The 20,199-nt window shown below is 42.2% G+C and overlaps 1 protein-coding gene across 4 annotated transcripts in view; it reads left to right on the forward strand.

Annotated features, from left to right (window-relative positions):
- Positions 1–977: 977 nt before the first annotated feature.
- The window catches only part of ZDHHC8 (zinc finger DHHC-type palmitoyltransferase 8), a 112,457-nt gene continuing 93,235 nt past the window's right edge, over positions 978–20,199 (forward strand). For 3 of the 4 annotated variants that reach the window (XR_005258726.1, XR_005258725.1, XM_038151951.1), the window contains exon 1: positions 978–1,208. Coding sequence is in view for 1 of the 4 variants with exons in the window: in XM_038151951.1 (XP_038007879.1) it covers positions 1,105–1,208 (104 nt within the window). In the remaining 3 variants the exon portion in view is untranslated. The remainder of the gene's footprint in view (positions 1,209–20,199) is intronic. The other variant, XM_038151953.1, reaches the window with a different exon arrangement.

Genomic DNA, 20,199 nt, shown 5'->3' on the forward strand with positions numbered 1-20,199 from the left:
TTTCTGAACAGCACTGCAGTGTATGCCTTCTAGGGCAAGCTTGCTTTTAACAACACCCAGCAGATGCTGCAAATGTGTCTTTTGTGTTAGGCAGGGGTTACTTTATCTGCATGTTGGCAGCCGCAGAAAAGGGATTAGCTGAGAAAGAAAGCAGGAGCGAGGGAGCTGGATGTAGGCAGCTCCTGGTCTTGATTTCTAAACTTCCAGGTGGCCTTGAACCCTTCTTTCCATCGGAGGGTTTCCTTGAGACAGGCGAGCTGCTGGGTGGTGCCCCCGAGTGTGAACAGAGGAGCTGTTCTCACCCTGCTCTTGGGAAAGCTGATTCAGTGAACTTTTTGTTGTTACCTTAAATTACCTCTTCTGTCTGCCTCCTGATGCTAATGGATAGATTTTTAAAAGAACAGAGTATAGTGTATTTTCAGTTATGTTTGCACTCAGTTATGGATCTTGGAATCAGCTAAATTTGGCAGAGTGCAGCAGTTCTCTTAATGGTGTGACTCTGGGTGTAGCAGAATGAAAAGTAGGGTTTATTCCCTGAACAAGCACGGCGGGATTCGCTTGCAGCCGGCCCTGTCCTGCAGGGCCCCGCTCGGAGCCGCTCCCTGCGCGGACCCGCAGCGCTCCGCGGGTGCTGCGGCGGTGCCGCGTCCGCAGCCCCCTCTGGAGCCCCGCTGTTCAGGGAACTGCCACAGGAGCCTCGGCATCCCACACAGCGCCCTGTGGAGCTCACTGCATTGCCATTTTTCTTTTCGGGGGGGGGGGGTTATCTTGTAGAAAAAATAGAATTGGCCCCCCCCCGTACCTGGGGGCTGCCCCGCTGCGGGCGGCCCGAGCAGCCGCGGCTCGGCCGCCCTTCCGCGGGGCTGTACTGGCTGCGCGCCCCGCTCCTGTCTCCCCGCAGCGCTACCTTAAGGGGCTGGTTGACATCAGCCGAGTGGGCTGGGCGGTGTGGGTGGGATTTCCTGTGCTGGAGGTCAGCTGCTCCCGTCCCTCTCCCGTCCCTCCCAGCCGCCCGGGTCCCGCTCTCCCCGCGCCGGAGGGACCCGCATCCTCCCGGCTCCCTCCTCTCGGGTTGGATTTACATAGTGATGTGTAAACTACAGGATGCCCAGCAGCACTGGAAAGAGGTTTAAACCTACGAAATACATCCCGGTCTCCACAGCAGCTGCCTTATTAGTGGGTTCGACTACTTTATTTTTTGTTTTCACGTAAGTACCGCTCTGGCGGAGGGGGGGCCCGGGCTGGGGCCGCCCGGCGCGGCGGGGGGAGGCGGCTGGGCTCGACAGTCCTCCAGGCCCTGCCGCTGCTGGTCCTGCTCCCCGCCTGCCTCCTGCTATCCCTGCCCGGCTTGCTTTGCAGAGGCTCACGATCTCTCCGTATCATAAAATGTGCCTGATAGTCTGATCCACCATTTCATGGCACGTAAAACCCCATCAGCCTCCCGCAGCTGCCGGCTGTGTGCATCAGAGATGCCAGAGCCCCGCAGCCCCTCTGCCCGGCTGTGCAGGGCTGGTGTACGGGAGCGGAATGCAGCCCCGGCCGCCGCGCTGCCGACAGGCGTGGATCCAGCCTGTGTCTCAGCTGGCCGGAGTCTGTGCTCCGGGAGGGAGAGCTGGCCTCTCCCGTCAATCTCTCGCGTGTCTCAGGGTTTATCCGGCACAGCCTTTTGAAGTGGAAGGAATCCTATTCTAAGCATTACCGATTTTACATATTTTTATGTAACTGTTCCTGAAAGCTTGAGGAGCTAATGAACAAATTTACATTTGCTTGAAGGAAAGACGAGGAAACTTTTCCCCTCTCTGTTTCTTCTTCTCTCGTTCTTTTCTCCCTTAAAAGCAGAATGGAGCTGCGGCTGTCGGCTTGCAGCTCTCCTGTAGTTATATTAATATGTGAGTGCTGTGGTGCTTCGGCTGTTTCCCTGTCCGTACACTCGAGTTCCGTGGCTCGCTAACCCTTCCTGTGCGGGGGTAGCGGCACCCTCCCTGCAGAGGTGTCCGTGTTTCCAGAGATGCCACAGAACTGTGCTCTGAAAGGAAAGGAGCTTTGACTAAGCTGCTTTGGGGAAGGTGAAAACATGGATATTGCATATTAAGATTTATTGTTTCACTTATTTTGGAACTCTGTTTTCCTTGTTTTGCCGTTGCTATTTTTTAACCAATCTTAGTGAAGCTGTTGGAAGCAGAAGGCTCTGTAAGAGTGGGAGTATGTGTCTGTGCCATTATCTCTTGTGGTTTGGCTGTGATATGATTCTCGATGTTTCAAAATGCTTGTCACTGGTATGGTAATCTCAATGTAGGATTTCAGAATAAAACGTAAATGTTGTTTTGTCTAACAGTTTCTTGAATCAGAACAGATTTTGACACTGAGTTTTGCTCTTGACTTAATGTGCGTTGATTTTTATCCTTGCTTGTTTTCAATGCATTTGATATAGTTTGGTGCTCACAGGCAAACACAGGACAGAAGTTGGCTGTTGTGATGAACTTGGTTGTCACTGGAGTGGTGAATATTAAATGGTAAAAAAAAAAGGGGGGGCCTTAATGTCAGCATTTATTTTTCCGGCTGCTTGAGGAATGGATGTATGCTAAGGTTGTTTTGGAAGCTGTATGTTTGTTTTCATATGATACTTCCAGTGTAGAGCTGCAATAGTGATGTAAGACTTTCCTGGTAACACAGTTGTTGTTGAAACATCCTTTTGGCAGCAGGACATCGACTGAGATGTTCGTTTTACAATTTGTACAGAAGAAGCAATTGCCTCTAATGCATTATCAAATCTGAAACTTCACTCTGCTCCCTCTGTTATCAGTGAATAATTACATGTAAAATGAAGTATTTTGAGGATCTCTCCATATTGTAACTTGGCCTGTGTATCTTGAAGTGCTAGTAAATTTTTCGAGGATTGTCCCAGACATACGTTCTCTGCTGCTGCCAAGTCTTGTGTGTAATAAAAGTAACACATAATTGAGCAACTGTTGTCAGGCAGAATCTGAAGTCCTGTCCATTCAAAAATACTCAGATGAATTTGTATGGGGTTGGTGTTGTTTTTCATGCTGAGCAGTGTTCGTGTAATCTATCTTTGTTGTCAAGCCATATGCATGTGATTAGTTCCTTTTGTGTGGCAGTGGGTTTTTTCCCCCTTCCTGAGCATTTCCATTTTTTATCTTTTTTCCACAGGCAATGTTTTATCTCTTGAAGATCTTTTTGTTGTAATATGTTATTAAAGGCTGAGATAGACCTGAATTTTCAGGTGTGTTGATTTCTTCCACTCGTTTGATGTTGGATACAGCTCTGATATGCAGCAGTTGAACCACTGGCCTGAAATTGTTTTAGCAATTTTAGCAGTGCTTTTGATACAATCCATGCTTGTTTGTCATATCACAAGAACTTAATCAGATGAAGATTTACATGTGTTTACATTAATTAAATGTTTATATTAATTAATGTTTACATTAATTACTTATTTGTGTCATTAAGCTCTAAGGCTGCTGTGTCTGTTAATGAAGTAACCTGTGTATAAATACATGAATCTGATGATGGACGGGATTCCTATCAAATTTTGGGTGCAGAACACCTCAGTGGGATGTCAGGGATTAGAACAACTTCAGCGCAGTGGAATTGAATAGTAGAGGACAATATGTGTGGAAAAATTCAATAATAACTATTTTTAAACCACTTACTGAATAGAAAAAATAAGCTTTTTTAGGGCACTGGAAACATTTCTGAGTAACACGTACAAAAACGGCCTCTGACTTGGCTTTTTCTCTAGACACGTTTGTGGTCTCATGCCACACATTACGAGTGTCTTCTGCTGGATGAAAAGCTCTTTGAACTTGAAGGCCAGGGTTAGCTTTTTAGCAATGTGGTCTTTATTTTTAGCTTTTTTTCCAAACACCTTTGCTAAAAAGCAGCACATGAAGAGTGTTTGGAATACCCAGTGTCTGCTATTAGTTCATCATGGTGCTGATCACTGGTACTGGTATACTTTAGGAAAATTCCATTTTAGACTCTCCTTTATTTTTTTCCCTCAGCTAAGCATTTCGGATTCACTGTATCACTGCTATATTTCTTCTGGTTTTATGAGGGAGAACTAAACTATTTAGCTATTAAGATTATTGCCTGGAAAAGCAACTAAATATTGAAGTTGTATTATTGCAGGCTTTTAGCACTCCATGTGTGTTCCTTCAGTAGTAAATACAGTGTCTGAGTAGGTGGTCTAATTTGTCACAGTGGGAGAGTAAATAAGCATTAACTCTAAGCATTATGAAGGAACTTATCAATAAAGTTGTATAGAATGATTAAATTAATTTACTTATATGAGCAAGTCAAATGGTGTAATGAAGGAAGAACTGATTCTTCTTAACATAGGGCAAATCCAGTGATTCAGTTCTAGCAAACCTGAACTTATTTCTACTAAAATAAATTTTTCTTCATATTTCTCATAAGACATTTTGTTAGGAGTAGCAATTTAACCTATTTCAGTGAAGTCTGGGCTCTTATGCCTTGGACTACCAAGTGCTGTGATGTAAATCTAATGGTGTTCATTCAAAGACCCTGAGTTTCAAGAACTTCCCACCTTATTTTAGGTTGTACAACTTCAGTGTTAGCAGAGAATGCAGCTTAATTATCAGCAAGCAGAATGTCACCTGTGAACAGTTGCAGTCAGTGATCTAAAAGGACTTTTCCAAAATTATTCTGAAATTATTCTGGAGCTAGTAACTCTTCACCTGCTTAAATTGGCTACTTACTGTAGGTGTTGGTGCTGAGAACTTCTGAGATAGTTCAGCAGCTGCAATGCCTGTATCTTGAGATTACACAGCCAGCTGAAAGCATATGGCTTTAAGGGGAAACTGTGGCTCATTTTAGTAAGGAGAAAAATGCTCATCATTCTCTCACTGAATATTGTAGGCCTGAAGTTTCTAATAAAATACCCATTTTCAGACTATTTTCTGTAGCATACAGCCTCTTGAGCATCTTTGAAATACAGTGGAAACATGTAATTCATAACAAAGATCTAGGTGCCACTGCTTCTCTGATATAATTGTAGTAACACTGCTGTATATTATTTCTTTAAATGGGATAATAAAATGGGTAGTTTTCTGGGTGAAGTGAAAGCACAAATAAGGTGAAAACTCATTCAGTCAGTACTGAAAATACAAACTACTTTGTTCTTAAGAGTCATAATGGGAGATAATCATAGGTACACACCACAGACATCTGCAATTGGCCCTCTAATGCAGTCTGTGGCATAGGGAGTCTAATATTAATAGCCTTCAGGAAACAATTGAGGAGTGATAAATTGGTGTAGAAGGGCAACTGAAGTTGAAGTCACAGTAGGGATGGAAAGAAAATAGAGAAGTAGCCTAAACCTGTGCTGTTCAGATGGCAGAAGGAGGAAGAATGGCTGGTGGACTGTGCTCTATAGCAGGGCTGCTGGATTTACCTTAACAGGGAGGAAAGCTTGGTTCTGGTTGATGAATATGTAAAGAAAAATTGGTGCTCTCCCTACATTTGGATATCATATTACTGCATTTCATGAACTGGAAAGACTCAGCATTTCTGCAGTTAGACATGTATGAATCCAGATGCACTTATGATAGGTAGCACCCCTTAAATATGATAGGATGCACCCCTTAAATCATAAGCACTACCCCCTTCCTGCAGTTATCTGATCCTGCACTGGAACAGCCCTAAAATAAACAGGTAATAGCACTTTGAAGTTTAAAACTATCATAACTATCCTGGATGTTGGTTAATGAAAAGTAGTGATATGTGTACCTAGAGTTCTTGAACTGTCTGTTAGATCTTCTCCTCCCATGATTTGCATTTATTCACAGAGGGAAAAATCCAGTCTGCTGTTTTCACTTGGGTTTGTTAAGTCACTAGCAAAGGCCAAGCTAATAGAAGATCATCTTTGCTTTAGTGAATTTGATTTGTATCCAAAGATGTTTTCCTTGCCTGAAGTATCTAGTTCCAGATGTGCAGATGTTCACTTCTGCCAGTTCAGTGCTCTGATTTCAGTTAGATCAAATGATAAAGTATGATTTAAAATTTATATTGCAGATGTTACGGGGCTTCATCTGTAACACAGGTGTGTTTTATACCAGCCTAGAGGAAATAGAAGTGAATGCTGAGAAGTAGATGCACAATAAAGAGAATAAAGATAAAATTGTAGCTCAGATTGTTTTATCTTGATGTGCTGCTGGACAGCATGAATTCTGCTTAAGAGTGTGGTCTTACATCCTTCTTACAGTTTGGCTTCTGCCCAATAACTTGCTGAAGGCTGCTTGAGGATTTGGGAGAGCTCTGGTGGCAGTTGCTTGTGCTGTGTGACGCCAGAAGCTCCAGGTGTGCTGTGGTCTGTATGGAGCACATGGAAACACTGCCACTCTACAAATCCACTTCCCCCCATCCTAACCAGATGGTCAGATCAGATATCCTTGGCCTTCTGAAAACTTTGGAGCACAAAGCTCCTCTACCTTGTCTGTTTCTAGCTAGGGGTCCATTTGATAGTGGTAATGCTAATTATGAAACAGAGCAAATTCCCCTCTCCTTGAACGTTCTCTCCACACCATTCTTTGCTACTTGCAATATTAATGTATTTCTGATTTTTCTTTGATCTTTTTGCTTTCCATATGCCAAACCAAGAAATCACTGGAACTGGTAAGGGAGCAGCTTCACTGACAGCCATGCAGGTGACACTGTACAGGGAAAAAAGAATGTGCAAAAAAGTGTGGATTAGTTTAATCAGATGAATTTTAAAACTGTCTTCACAGTCACATACTGATTTCAAGCAGTGCAGTTTGGCCTCCTGAGATACCTTAACATTTTCCATGTTAAATGCATTTTTAATGGCAGGTTTTTCCTGTCCACTTTACCTGCAGTCCAAACGCTTGCCTGGTTGACCTGAGTCATCTCAGTTGTCATGTCTGTAATCTTCTGAAAAATATTTACTTTGGTTATGACAAGGAAATGTCCTTTTAAGCTGTGGCAGTTTCATCTTGCTATGAATTTTTTGGAAATAGAATCTAGACAAACTTGTCATTCTAGATAAGATGGGCAGTCTCAAAAGGAAAATATATTTAACTGAAGTGTGAAAAGTTTTTGGTTTATTTTTTTAAAGCCATAAGAAGCCTGAGTTTTACTACTTTTAGCTTGTTAATTTTATGATCTTTGCTTCCAAGGGCAGTGATCTTTGCTACCAACAGCTAAGTTGGCAGTATAGGACCTTTCTGAGAGCTATTAAAATTCATTCCTTTAGGAAAAAACTTGATATTTCTTATCAGTGGGAATATTTTATTCTTCCTGTAGTTTGAGAAAGTAAAATGGAGAATCATGTTTGTTGAGGGCAGTAAATGGCACATGTTCAGCTGTGGATGCAGAGCTTTCTGCAGCCGCTGCAGTGGCATTTCAGTGCTCACTGTAGATCCACTTTGAAAAAGGCAGAAGAGCTATTGGAATGGAAGTTATTGCTGTATGTGGGCTACAGCTGTAGTCAGTGTGTGACTTATGCCAGTAGCAGCCTCCTTTCTATCTTTCCTAATAAGCAGAGATTAAGGTCATATGGAAATAGGAATGAGAGTGTCTCAGTTAGATCAGGGTGGGCCTCTCAGCCTTTGTACAAGAATATACAAGCAATTTTTCTTTTTGTCTAAAGTCCTTTTCAAGATGGTAATTTAAATACTGTCCTTGTTTGTCCAAGTATGCCACATGTGTATCCTTTTATAAATAGAAACAATCTCTACACGATTGTTCAAGCTCAATTGGTTTGTTAGTAGTGTCAACTAAGGAATGTTATTGCCAAAACCACAAAACTTAAACTGAGAGATAAATACATGTGGTGACCTTGGAGATCTGATTTTTGAGATTCATTACCTGGGATAGTCACTAATTATATACATAACATTATTGTGTAAACAACTTATTCTGCTACTAGCTGCTTCTCAGCTGAAATCAGCTGCAGGGCCCTGTGGTGTGGGGATCTCTGGGGGACCTGTGAGAAATGACCTGGAACAGGATTTCTGTGCTCACGTAGTGTATAAGCTACAAGGAAACTTTTCAAGGCCAACAAAGGAAAACCGTGAGCTTTGTTCAGTTTGCATTGGAAGATGTCTGAAATACAGCAGTAAAGTGGTGTAAGCCAATTTAGAGCATGAAGGAGATGCACATTGGAGTGGGAGAGAAGTATTATAAAGCTACACAAGATACACTTGTGTAATCAGTGCAGAAGTGGAACACTGATTTACTGTCCTTTGGTTCAAGCCAGTAGATACAACACTCATTTCTCTATAATCCAAGAGTAATATTCAATTTGGCTGCACTGTTACAGAGATACTATTAGTTGATCATTTGTCATTGGGAACAGCTAATGAAATTGAGAGGAAGAGGCATGGGGGTTGAGACAGAAATGCTGCAGTTTTTAATGGAAATTCTTTTGTTCTTTTGCAAAGAATACCATAGATTGGAAAAACCTACTCAGCCTTGATCTTATTTTACCATGGAGAGGCAATTTTAGGAATCCTTGTTAGGTGACTGGAAAAATTAATTCCAGTGAGTACACCACAGTGTAGTAGTGTCTACTACATAAATCTTCAGCCAGTAATCTGTATCCAGAAAGAGGATTTAATTAGTCACTGATTGGTTTTTTGCAATTACTAATGCAATTTAGCTAGACTAGCTTCAAAGCTGTCCAAAGTGCCAAAAATTCTGCACTCTAAACTACTGTGCAAACACTAGTGGGTACCTGATCCTTTGTTTTTCTCAGGATGGATATTATGGAATAAACTGTGCAGTAACCCATATTTAGATATTGCAGTGGTTACCATGGTTCTTTGTGGAAGTGTAAACACAGAATTTGTGCACTTCAAATGTGAAATCCTTATGAAATACCTGTACTCTGCTGCTGTGTGTTGAGATCATCCAGCAACAGAAGACAGGGGTGCCAGGTACAAGAAAAATCTCTCTTGAATTTGAAATCTAAACACCAAAGCAGCTGTTTCCAGTGTATGTGTGCACCATGAAATGACTAGTCCCCAGAAAAGCTTGGTACACTCTCAGATTAAAGTAATTGCAGAATATTCTTAAATGAACAAATTACTTTTTAAGTCAAAGCCCAGCTAAGCAAACTTGAGACTGCTTAAATATATAAGGGCCTTCATAAATAAAGCCAGACAAAGCATTACTCTCCAAGGATTCCTAAAACTAAATTGGCATTTACATTAGCTCTTATTCATGTCTTCAGGGAAATAATGTAATGTAATATCAATATCAACGCAATTTAAGTACAGTTCTGGGAATAAGGAAAGCTTGGACATTTCTATAAACAAGCATCATTTTAATTTAAACTTGGGTCAATCATAGAAATGATTCAAAATGGAAAAGTTCAGCTTAAAACTTTTCTTCTTACTATGATCCCAGTCAGCAAGTAGAGGTAGGTATTTTCTTATGGAAAAACACTTCCTCTCCCCCTTTTCAGCCCGTTCAGTTTCAAAAGTTTCTTAGGATTATTTTCATTGTGTATAACATCCCTTTCAGTTCTTTCTCATGAGTGAGATCTCATTTTGCATGTTTAGCTTTCTCTGAAGATTAATGTTTGCCCCAGCAATAAGACTCTCCAGATGTGTTATGATCTAATAATGCTGTGGTTAACCCTTGTCTGCTGTCAGCAGCTTGCTGAACCACCTCCTGTGTTTTACCAAGCCCCAGCATTTGATGATGCAGTTTCCTGGCTCCAAGCAGCAGGAGCCATGAGTTGTGTAGGTGGGCAGCTCTCCCTCCATGGGGTTTGTGTGGCACTGGGCTCAGGAGCCACTGCCTCGAGACTTCCCTGTGGAACCACACTGTTAACTTGGCTTGTCCTCCAACATTCCAAGGCACAATGATGGAGCAGGATCTTGAGGATGTCTTTATGGTCATCTTCTCAGACCTGTGGCTTTGACCAGGAACTCTAGATCTCTAGGTTCTTGTCTAATTTCTCTGTTGTGTGGTACATCTTTCTTTTCTCTTTGAAGCTGGCTTTGCACATACTGTATCTTTTGTAAATGGTTAATGAGTCTTTGTGGCAAAAACAGTAAGAGCATCAACAGGCACTAGATTTGTTTTAATTACTAGGTTTTGAGAATTCTGTAGAAAGGTATATAAAATGGCTGCTTTCTGATACACTGTACAAGTCAAACAAGGAGATATGAAGCCTTTGAATCTAATGATGTCCAAATCATGTATGGAAGTTGTAGCATCTGCAGCTACAGAAGGAAGTTAGTTTCTGCTACAGAAATTTCAGTGCAAAGACAAGGCAGGATTAAAATAACAGGACTTTCTGGGTGCAGCCATTGAATCAATGTGATATTTTTTTTACTTGTGAAGCAAAGCTTCTAATCCATGTCTAGATAGTTTTGTATCAGAAATGAAATGCCAGGACCGTCTCAGCTCCTCTTGGCAGAGCTCTGCTGAGAATGTTCCCTCATTTTACATAATCTATTAATTTTGAAATCAAAGCCAGTCTGTATGAACAGTGCTCTCAAAACTCTGGTGGTCAGTGGAGGAGGACAGGCAGATACAGGTGTTTTACAATATTGGAAGGGTTGGTTCCTTGAAATGAAATGGTTCTGGTTGTGTCATCTTTGTGTGTTTTAGAATAAGGCATTTGTCAAACAGATTGCAATGATAATAAGATACAAGGTCTTACATGTGGCATTGAATTTGACCTGCTGATGATAATAAACAGGTTGGAAAACATCTGCTTTCCTTCCCTGCTTCAGTTGAGAAGACTTTGCTGGGGCAAAGCTGTGCTACCTCTAAGAAGTCTCTATCCCTACTGGTCTCTAGTATTGCAACTTGTGAATAAGGTCATCAGTGCTATGATCCTTGTTAACATCTTAAACTGAGGCAGAGAGGCACTGTAAAACTGGAGTGCTGGTGCTTAGCAAGTTTTGCACAAATGTTCCAACTCCAGACTGAAGCCCTGTCAGCCCAAGACTGAATGGAGATCATTCTTTCAGAGAGGACTTCTGAAGATTTGCTTAATTCTACAGTTTTTACTCCTTCTAATGTCATTTTGGACCATCCATCATGCAGCAAGACTGTTTTGTTTCTTGGACACTGCATGAATGTATGAATAGAGAAATACATGTACTAAAGCTTTGTTGTCTCTCTTTAAAAGTTTAATGGTAACATTGTAGTCTTTAAATTTTTATTTGTATGTGATTCCACAATGAGTAGTTACTTTTGCAAGTAATTTTTCTTGCATTGTATTACAATGACTAGTGGGATAGAGCTAAACATGATATCTATGGTTTGAGAACTGAAAAATTAATGATTTCTCCTCTAGCCTGTTGTGTTTGATTTATAATTCATATCTGATAGGAGACATTCTCTTCTGAGCCAGCTATGATCTCTCCATTTACATCTAGAAGGGGTATTTTTAAATTCTTCCTGTGGTGAGTGCTGGGGGGTTGTGAATTTTGGGCACTGGAGTGCTCCTGAAGAAGGTTTCCAGACACACATTTTCTCCACCTCTCATTTCCCACGAGACTCTTTATCCTCTCTAGGATCTGGCCCCAGGGCTTGTGTTGACCCCAAACGTCACAGCTGCTGTCACAGCCCACTGCCATGACCCATGACTTTTGGCATAACCCAAGTACATGGTTTACCTTTCAGAGGCACTTGAAGCAGAAGGAAATGGAGAACTATGGGGGTTTTAAGTGTCCTGAGTAGCTGCTTCCAGCCACTCTGCCTCTCAGGAAGAGGCATGGCTATGGACTAAGCTATGAGCCCTTTACAGAGCACATCTCTCACTACCTATGTTTGGTCTTTTCCATCACTCTGGCTCTTCCTGGGCTTATGTGGCTGCATCCTGTGTGTCTCTTGTACTGGATTTTGTTTGTTTTTTGTTTTGGTTTGGGGTTTGTTTGTTTGTTTGTTTGGGTTTTTTTGCTGTACTCTATCTCTCTTGACAGGTGGTCTCAGAAGTTCAGTTTGTTCAGGTGGATAAGGCCCTTTTGCCCAATACACCCACAAAGGGTGATCCACTGCTTGTTTACCCTCTGAAATGCCAGAGCAGAGGCCTTACAAGATGCAATTCAAAATCTAATCCCATCTGTCGAGCTGGGGTGGCTTTTAGGGGCTGATGAAACAACTCTTCTGTATTGAAACTGTACGTGCTCTCAGTGGGCCACTGTCTTTATCATGACTCACACATATTTGGCATCCTCTCCAAAGAAGCTGACCAATATTTCTATCTTCTTCCCCACTAAGAAGTTCTGTATTCTTGGTGAATTTATTTGCTCCAGAACAATAAGCTGAGTCGCTGGCTAGTCAAAAGGGAAAGAGATGTGTAGCAATTTGCCAGTAACATTGTCCTCCTCTGAACACAAGAGAGCCCTGTTTAGTGGAGTGAGGCACTGATCCTGCATTTTTGTGATTAATATGTTTAGTGCTTTTGTTTGTGTCTTTGAGAATGACGTTATTTATTTTTGTTGCTTCAACTGTTTTGGAAATGAGAAAAAGCTATTTTGAGTGCAATATTGACTTGGCATCATTTAAAAAGTGTCTCTTCTTGCCAGTTTTTTTCTTGGTTCCCTAGAAATACATTGCTTTTTGGGCTGCTTCTGCCATTGTGTATGTTGTGAAAAGTCTCCAAAGCAGCACACTATGCATGTGGATGCTTGCATGTCTGATGAGGGATTGATTCCCCTGGGCATGTGAGTCCTGCCAGCTCCTCAGTTAGAAAACTTGAGGTTTTAATATACGTTCTGTCTTTTAGTCCCAGTTTGGCCTCTTCTTTTGGAAGGCATTTCTTTTCCTTTTTAATAAAAAAAAGCTTGCAATTGTATTGAGCTAGTTAACTAAACAGCCTGCATCTAATTCAGATCTCTCCTCTTAGCTTCCTTCTCACTTTTTCTTAACTGTGCCTACTTAAATAACCTGATGAAGCTGTGTAAGAACTACTGAGATGGGTTGAAGCCCATCTAAAGCTAGAACCTGAATCTGATCTCCTGACCTGCCCATTAAAATCTCACTGCAAAGTGATTACTCCAAGATAGTCAAGGGACTGACTGCATGCTTGGTTTAGATCCCTTGGAGGGCTCTTGGTCCTCCTGGCTTGGCTGATTGTGTTCCTTCAGCAGCCTTTAGCATGCACGTGTCCTGGGCCTTCCCCTTCTGAAAGATGACTGTCTGTGGCCCAAGGACAAGATCCTGTTCTGTAGCTCTGAAGGGATGAGCTTTTCAACAGGAGAAAAGAATAACATTCGTCAGCTTCCTCTTGAAAGCATCTGAATCGTTTTGGTTGAAGCCTTAATTGGGACAAATACTTTGCTTGAAGGGCAGAGATGGCAGAAAGGTTGCAGCCTAACAGTTAATTTGGCAAACTGATTCAGAATGGAAAATATGCAATACTGCTTTATACCTGTGCCTTTTCAGTTCCATCAACAGATATCTAAACGTATTTCATCAGCTTTTCCAGTGGCTGCTAGTCTTCAGATGCTTCTCTTCACTCCTTAGTTATCAAGTGTGTCTTTCTAAATTTCAGGAAATACTGAGTTTTCCTTCTGAAAGTCAGTTCTCTTAAATCTGCTTCTTCCATAGGGTGACAGTCTTAAAAATGCATTGTTTACTCTTTTTGTTCTTCTGAGTTCAGAAAACAGTGATTTAAAGCTAAATTATCTCTTTTAGAGGACATTTCAGACAATTTGCAGTCTGCACCCATTGAAATGGTAGGGGGCGGGATGGAAAGACAGGAGAGTATAAAATAGTGCTATGATCAATTATTGTGCAGTAGGCAAGGATTTCTTTCATTCCCTCCCCCTCCCTCCCATCTTATGTATCTAAGGGAGAAGTTGCAGGGTGAGCAGGGATATTCTGATTTCCATGGCAGTAACACAGAAGGAATTTTCTGTTTTCTCCAAGAGTACACAAACACTTGACTATCACTTTCCTGACATTACCTGTGATATTTTGAAGGCTGTTGGAGAGGAGTACATCAAGGGAGGCTTAGACTGCAGATTCTTACTCTGTATTTGCCCAGCCTTGACTGGGTCCATGTTCAGAAAGCAGAAACCTATCAAAAGTCAGTACATCTACACTGAATTTCCAAATTACTGTTAATATTCTACATGCAGATTAGCTTTCCTCTTGTGCTTATTTACCTGTATCTTGGAAATAGTCTTCTAAAAATATTAGCAATAGATGAGTACAGGGTGAGTGCTGCGCTAGGCACACTTAAAATGCTCTCATGTATACCAAATCTAAAATTCTTTATTTCAAACTAAAGAAAATAGAAGGGAAAGAAGTCAGAACCCCTAAGGGGAAAGTACTGCATGTTCAGGTCTCTTGTCATGGCCTATTTGATTTATAAATATTAAAAAAAAAAAAAAGTTTGTGTTCTAGAGCTGTGTCTGGTCCAGTGTTCTTTGTTGTTCTCCCACAACGTGACAATCATCCAAAAAGCTTGTTTCCATGCGGCTACCATGGGGCTTTAGGTGCATTATGATATAAATGCTTATCTGGATATAAACTGTCAATCTCCATATTTGGGTGAGCCTTAAAAGAAGGTTCAGGCACAAGAAAATAGACTTGTTTAGTGACAGTTCCGCATCACTTTACTTGCCATGTATGATCACCCTATCAAGAGCTGCATCCTGCTGCGATGACAGTTTGCTGGAAACTCTCCACAGATTCATTGGAAGTTGGCTGAGTCCCAGCTCCACAAATTACTGGTCAGAAGAGAGTGTTTGTAGGGCACAAATCTATCCAATTTGTAGTGTTGATTTGATTCTTTTTTTAATTAACACTTTAAAAGTGTGTCAGCAGAGTGCCAAAAAGACAAGAAATGATCAGCTAAAACACTTTATTGCAGCATATGATGCTGTTCCATATTATCATGGAAACATGGCACTTAGATACAGAAATATTTTATTTCCTGTTACTTTTGTTCATTTTTCAGTCAGCAGCAATTTAAAATAAACGGTCTTCAAAATAAATGCTTGGGTTTTGCCCTTTTTTCTTTTTACTTCTTGATTCTTATCTCCTTTCCCTGTATTCTCATTAAGTCAAGTATCTTATTGAATCTAAAGCTAAAAAGTTGAATTTTTCTTTTTTTTTTTTTTTTTGTGAGATGCTTTCTGTCTTATGTTTCTGGCTTGAAGAGGTGATTGGCAGGAATTACATAAGGAGTACACTAGTCTGTCGTCCTTTGGAGATCCTGCAAGTACAGTCAGGATTAATAAAATCTGACTGGCTGTTTTTTGATGAAATCATCTTCCTCTCTTTTTTTTTTTTTTTCCCTTTTCTTTTTAAACTGTTGCTTCCTCAGTGCTCTGTGTGAGACCTGTCACTCCTCCATCCATTCCTTCAGTCTTGGATTGTGAGGGCAGTGAATGTCAGCATGAAGGATCAGAGCTGGTGCTGACAGCAGTTTAAATGCACCCTTGCTTATGTTTCCTATAGAATCGCTGGTTTATAGCTACACATGCTGGAAATATTCTGTGCAGGGAGTCTGTTCCAGGTGCTGGAGCCGTGGCTACAAAGCAGAGTTAGTGCTGTGTAAGGGCTTCATGCTGCTCGCAGCCCAGCGTGGAGCAGCCTGGGCCCGTTCCCATTCCCAGCTCTCCCTCTGCCCTGCCCTTCCCGGATGGCCTCGGCTGGCTGCGTGCCCGCCCAGCCGCTCTGGCACTCTCCCCCTCACGGGACGGACAAAATGGGATGAAAAACCTCGTGGGTTGAGATAGAGACAGGCGTGGGTTGAGATAGAGACAGGGACGTCACTTACCAGTTGCCATCAGAGACAAAACAAACTCAACTCAGGGAAAATTAATTTAATAATTATTAAATTACATTTGGATGATGAAAAGCAGGATAAAACCTGAACACCTTCCCCTTATACCCTGTTTTTTGCAAGCTCAGCTTCATTCCTCTATTCCCGACTCCTTTACCTCTTCCTGCCCCCGAGCGGGGCCGAAGGGCGGCGCAATGCGGGCTGTGGTCAGTCCGTTTCAGCCCCTCTCTTGCTCCAGTGAGGCCTCTCCATGGGCTGCGGTTCCTCTCTGCTGCCGTTCCCTCAGGGGATACCCCCTGCTTCAGCACAGGCTCTGCCACAGGCTGCAGTGTGGATTTGCTCTGTGCTGGCTGCCAGGGAATCCAGCACAGCCACTCCCAGGGACATTCCTCACACTTTTCCCCTCACTCCAGGGACATTCCTCACACTTTTCCCCACACTCTGTGCAGGTTTTGCCCTTTCCCGAGGTGCTGCGGCCTGGCTGAAGGCTCCCCTCACAGAGCCCCAGCAGCCCTCAGCGTCTGGGAACAGGCACCCAAACCCTCAGAGTAAACTTTTCTACATAGATGTTCCTGCAGTTCTACATTTAAATGAGTCTTTACATACAGAAGAAGGAGACTGTTACCAAAAAATACGGATTTGACCTTCATCGTCCCCACCTGTACCTCAAGGTCAGTCAAACAAGTGGGGAGGAAAATGGATTTGCCAACTTTTTCTGCCTGTGAACGACTTGTTTTTCAGTAGCGCTTAACAATCTCTCTTCAGGAAAATTGCTGAATGTCAGAGTGCAGCAATAGCTCACTCTGATTTATGAAATTCCTCAGAATTTCCATTGTGATTCTGTGAGTCACAGTGTGGCTTCTTCAGCTGTGACTCGAGGATCCTCCATTTGTGTGTTCCATTGTAGTTTCTCTGTCATGGTCTGGGGGTTGTTGGAGGCCAAGCACAGGACACAAAGCCCATCAGTTCTTGTGCTCTACAAGCTGCTGGTAAAGAGGGTTCACTGGTGGGAGGCTGTGGCTGAAAACATCCCCACACCAGGGACTGGGAGTAAGTAATTAATTCTGTGTAGCCTCATGAGCCAACTGCATTGCTGCTGAAAAGCCTTGTCTCTCCTGCTAATCCCTGAGAAAACTTGATGGGGTTAATTTTATCCCCTCTTAAATACTGGGGATTGGTTATAGGGCTGAGATTTTTAAAGGATTTCTAGAAAATAGCTGCCTCTTCTCTGGGGACTAAAAAAGGTTTTAAGATGTGGAAACTTCCCACACTAACATCCATGTAGTAGGACGAAATGTGAAACATTTACCACAGTTTTACAGGGATATGTTTGGGTAACTTTGGCAGCTGTACCCTATTATTGGAGACTACATAGGAAGAGCCAAGGAGAAGTAATCATCTTCTGTCAGGAAAAGTGACTAGGTCAGAAATTCTGAGAAATGAAGTTTCCAGAGCAGAAATACTAAAGCTTCAGCCCAGTTCACAGTTGTCTCTTTTCCTGTCCTGGAGCACTCCATCATAATTGCCTTTGCTCATAATACACCTGTCAAGAGATGACACTGTTATGCATTTAGCTTGGTAGTGTGACAGCAATGCGTTTTGCCCTGCCAGAGAAGAGGTGGTTTGTGCCCATCTTCTTGCTCAGGTCTACCAGCTTTTTTCCCCCCTAATTTAGAAATAATGCCAAACAGTAACACACTGCGTGTAAACCAAATTGACTGTCCTTCCTGGGCCCCTTTAAAAATACTGGAGAACTGCTTTTAATGCCACTGTTTATTTTGGTACAGCATCCAGACTGCTGGAAGTGTGTTTATAGCACAGTCTAACAAGCTGAGGCTCCTCTCTAAGATTTCAGTGCCTCATGGCTGGATAGAAAAAGCCAGTGCATTCTAAATATGTATTTGTGTCAGACTCTGGCTTGCAGTAATAGTTAATGCCACCTAAGCTAGGTTTGAGCAGCAGTTTTTCCTTAGCACATGATAGAGTGATCCTTGTTACTGTGGTGCTCATTAGTCACACTTATCAACACCTGTGGTTGTGAGCATCACCAGTTGCGTTAGGTCATCTGTATTTAAGCTTGATCACTTGATGAGAAACTATTTTAATTTGGTGTCTACCTGTGCAGCACAAATTCCGGGTTAACTTTGAAATCTCGTTAATGTTTTAGTTGCAAGAAATACAAGTATATGAAAATAGTGTTATCTACATAGAACTGAAATTATAACTCTGCTGTGAGTGCCTGGAGCAAATATAAGTGAGATATAAGCTGCTCTTTACTGTGCTGATGGCCTTTCAATCCACATTAATGCAGTGGGTTTAATCTCCTACTCTTCACACTTTCTTTCCCAAAGGAAGTGCCTTTAGCTTGATGCACAAAGACTTCATTAACTGGAAGACAGTTTTGAAAATGTTTTATTTCTTATAGAAATATCTTCCACACAGGGAGAAAGATTGAAACATAAAATAAATTATAAGTTTGCTTTGAAACACAAGAATTATTCTCAACATTGAACAGATAATCCTGCAAGAGTGCAAGATTGGAGTTGTTCAAACTTGCTGCTTGAAGTCGTAATTTGTTTCCAAATGGTTTAAAAGCCAGTTTGCCACATCTGCTCTCCCTGCCTGTGTGAATATCCTCCTGCCCCAGTTATTCATGGCTGGCAAGGAGTTTGGTGCTCACTATCACTTTTTTGTCCGGGCTCAGACCACTGAACTTGTCAATTCTTTCTCACAGCCTGGATGATACAGAAGAGTGATCATCCTTTTCCCTTGCTCTCCCAAATCTTAAAGCCACTGCAAAAGCTTTGCTGTGGCTGATAGTTCACTGACATAGAGTATGGAGAATTTTGCTTCCGTGCCTGTTGGAAGGAACCAAACTTTTCCAGTGTGCCTCTGAAAAGTGCCTCTCTCGTGTTCACTTTTAAAATCTCATGCAGTCCCAAAGCTAATATTAGCAATGAGCTTTAAAGGCTGACTGGAGATGAAAATTGATTTGGAGTATAGAATAGCTCTTCTGTCAGTGTTTTGGCCAGCCCTGTGTACTATGGCCAGTAGTTAAATCTTCCGGAATTTCCAAAGAATGTAAGCATTTAAATGATTTACAGGTTATTAAAAACATTGTTATCATATCATGACAGCATTTTAATGAATTACTTTTTTAAATTACAACTGGAACTAATATCTGCTGGAGTAGGGGCTCCTTCAGTACGTAGCAGAGTTGTTGCCAGGATTATATTGAGTATCTGAAGCCCAAATTGTGTGTAGTGAGCCTAGTTGGCTCATTCAATAAGTTATTAGCATAAAAATCCTCCTGTAGCAAACTCATCCCGGGCTTTCGAAGAACATTCCTGTTCCTTATTGACAGAGTGAAGATTGTTTAAGCAGTTTGGGGGTTTGGAGAGGAATGTCCTTGTGCATGCTTTGGCAGCCCACTGGCTGTCTGGGGGGTTTACAGTGCTCAGCTGTGTGCTGCAAAGTGCTCGTCTTCCTCACCACGCTCCTTCCCCTTTCCTGTGCTGAAACTGCTCAGAGAGCAGCAGCTCCCCTGAGGCACAGCCCTGGCTGGCACCTGCTGCACCTGCTGAAAGGAAGGACAATATTGCTTAGGGATGACTCACAGGAACCTTAAACCTACTCTGTTACAAGCAGGAATTGCAGCTTCCTGAGGCAGACACACATGATTCCTGTGTACCAAGTTGCATCTCAGGCTTCTGGCCTTTTCTGAGCACCTGGCAGTGCCGCAACCCTGTTGACTCGTTCTGGTGTGCACTGGACTATCCCTGTTTCACCTGAGTGGGTTTTGCTTAAGCAGATGAGGCCCAAATGAATACATTTTGGGGAGGAGTGACTGGGAACCAGTGGGTGTTTAATCTGTGCTTTTTCAGCAGTGCTGTTCCTCACAACAGTGGTTTTTGCTGGCTTACAGGACAAACCTGCACAGGAGAGAGGAGGGAGTGAGAGGTAAAGTGAATCTGAGTGCTTCGCTCACTGTTCTGGATTTTCATTTAGCATTGGCAGTTTCAGAAAGGTGCTCAGGGGCTGGCAGGGAGATTTTGCTCCCCAAGGAACGAGGCATGAGAGACCTTCATTTGAAGTCTTTGGGCAGGAAGAAAGCAAGTCTGTCCTGCTGCCTCCTGTTTGTTTTTGGGGTGGAATGTGATCCAGAGTGACCAGAGACAGGTGGGCAGTGTCAGAGGTTCAAAAGAAGAGGCTAATAAATAATCAGATCCTAAGGCTTAAACGTTTTTTACACACATGCCAAGCTTTATAAAAAGCCTGTCCTTCATTAGCTATTTTAAAACACATTAGAAAAATGAAGTGACTCTCATGTGCCTGTTGGTGACTTTAGTTCTTTGTGTATACAAGCAATTTCATTGATTTAAGGTAGTGCAAAAGAGTATTTGAAATTTTAGTGGAACTGATGTGTCTCTTTG

Source organism: Motacilla alba, chromosome 15 (genome assembly GCF_015832195.1).
Source record: "Motacilla alba alba isolate MOTALB_02 chromosome 15, Motacilla_alba_V1.0_pri, whole genome shotgun sequence".
Lineage (NCBI taxonomy): Eukaryota > Metazoa > Chordata > Aves > Passeriformes > Motacillidae > Motacilla > Motacilla alba.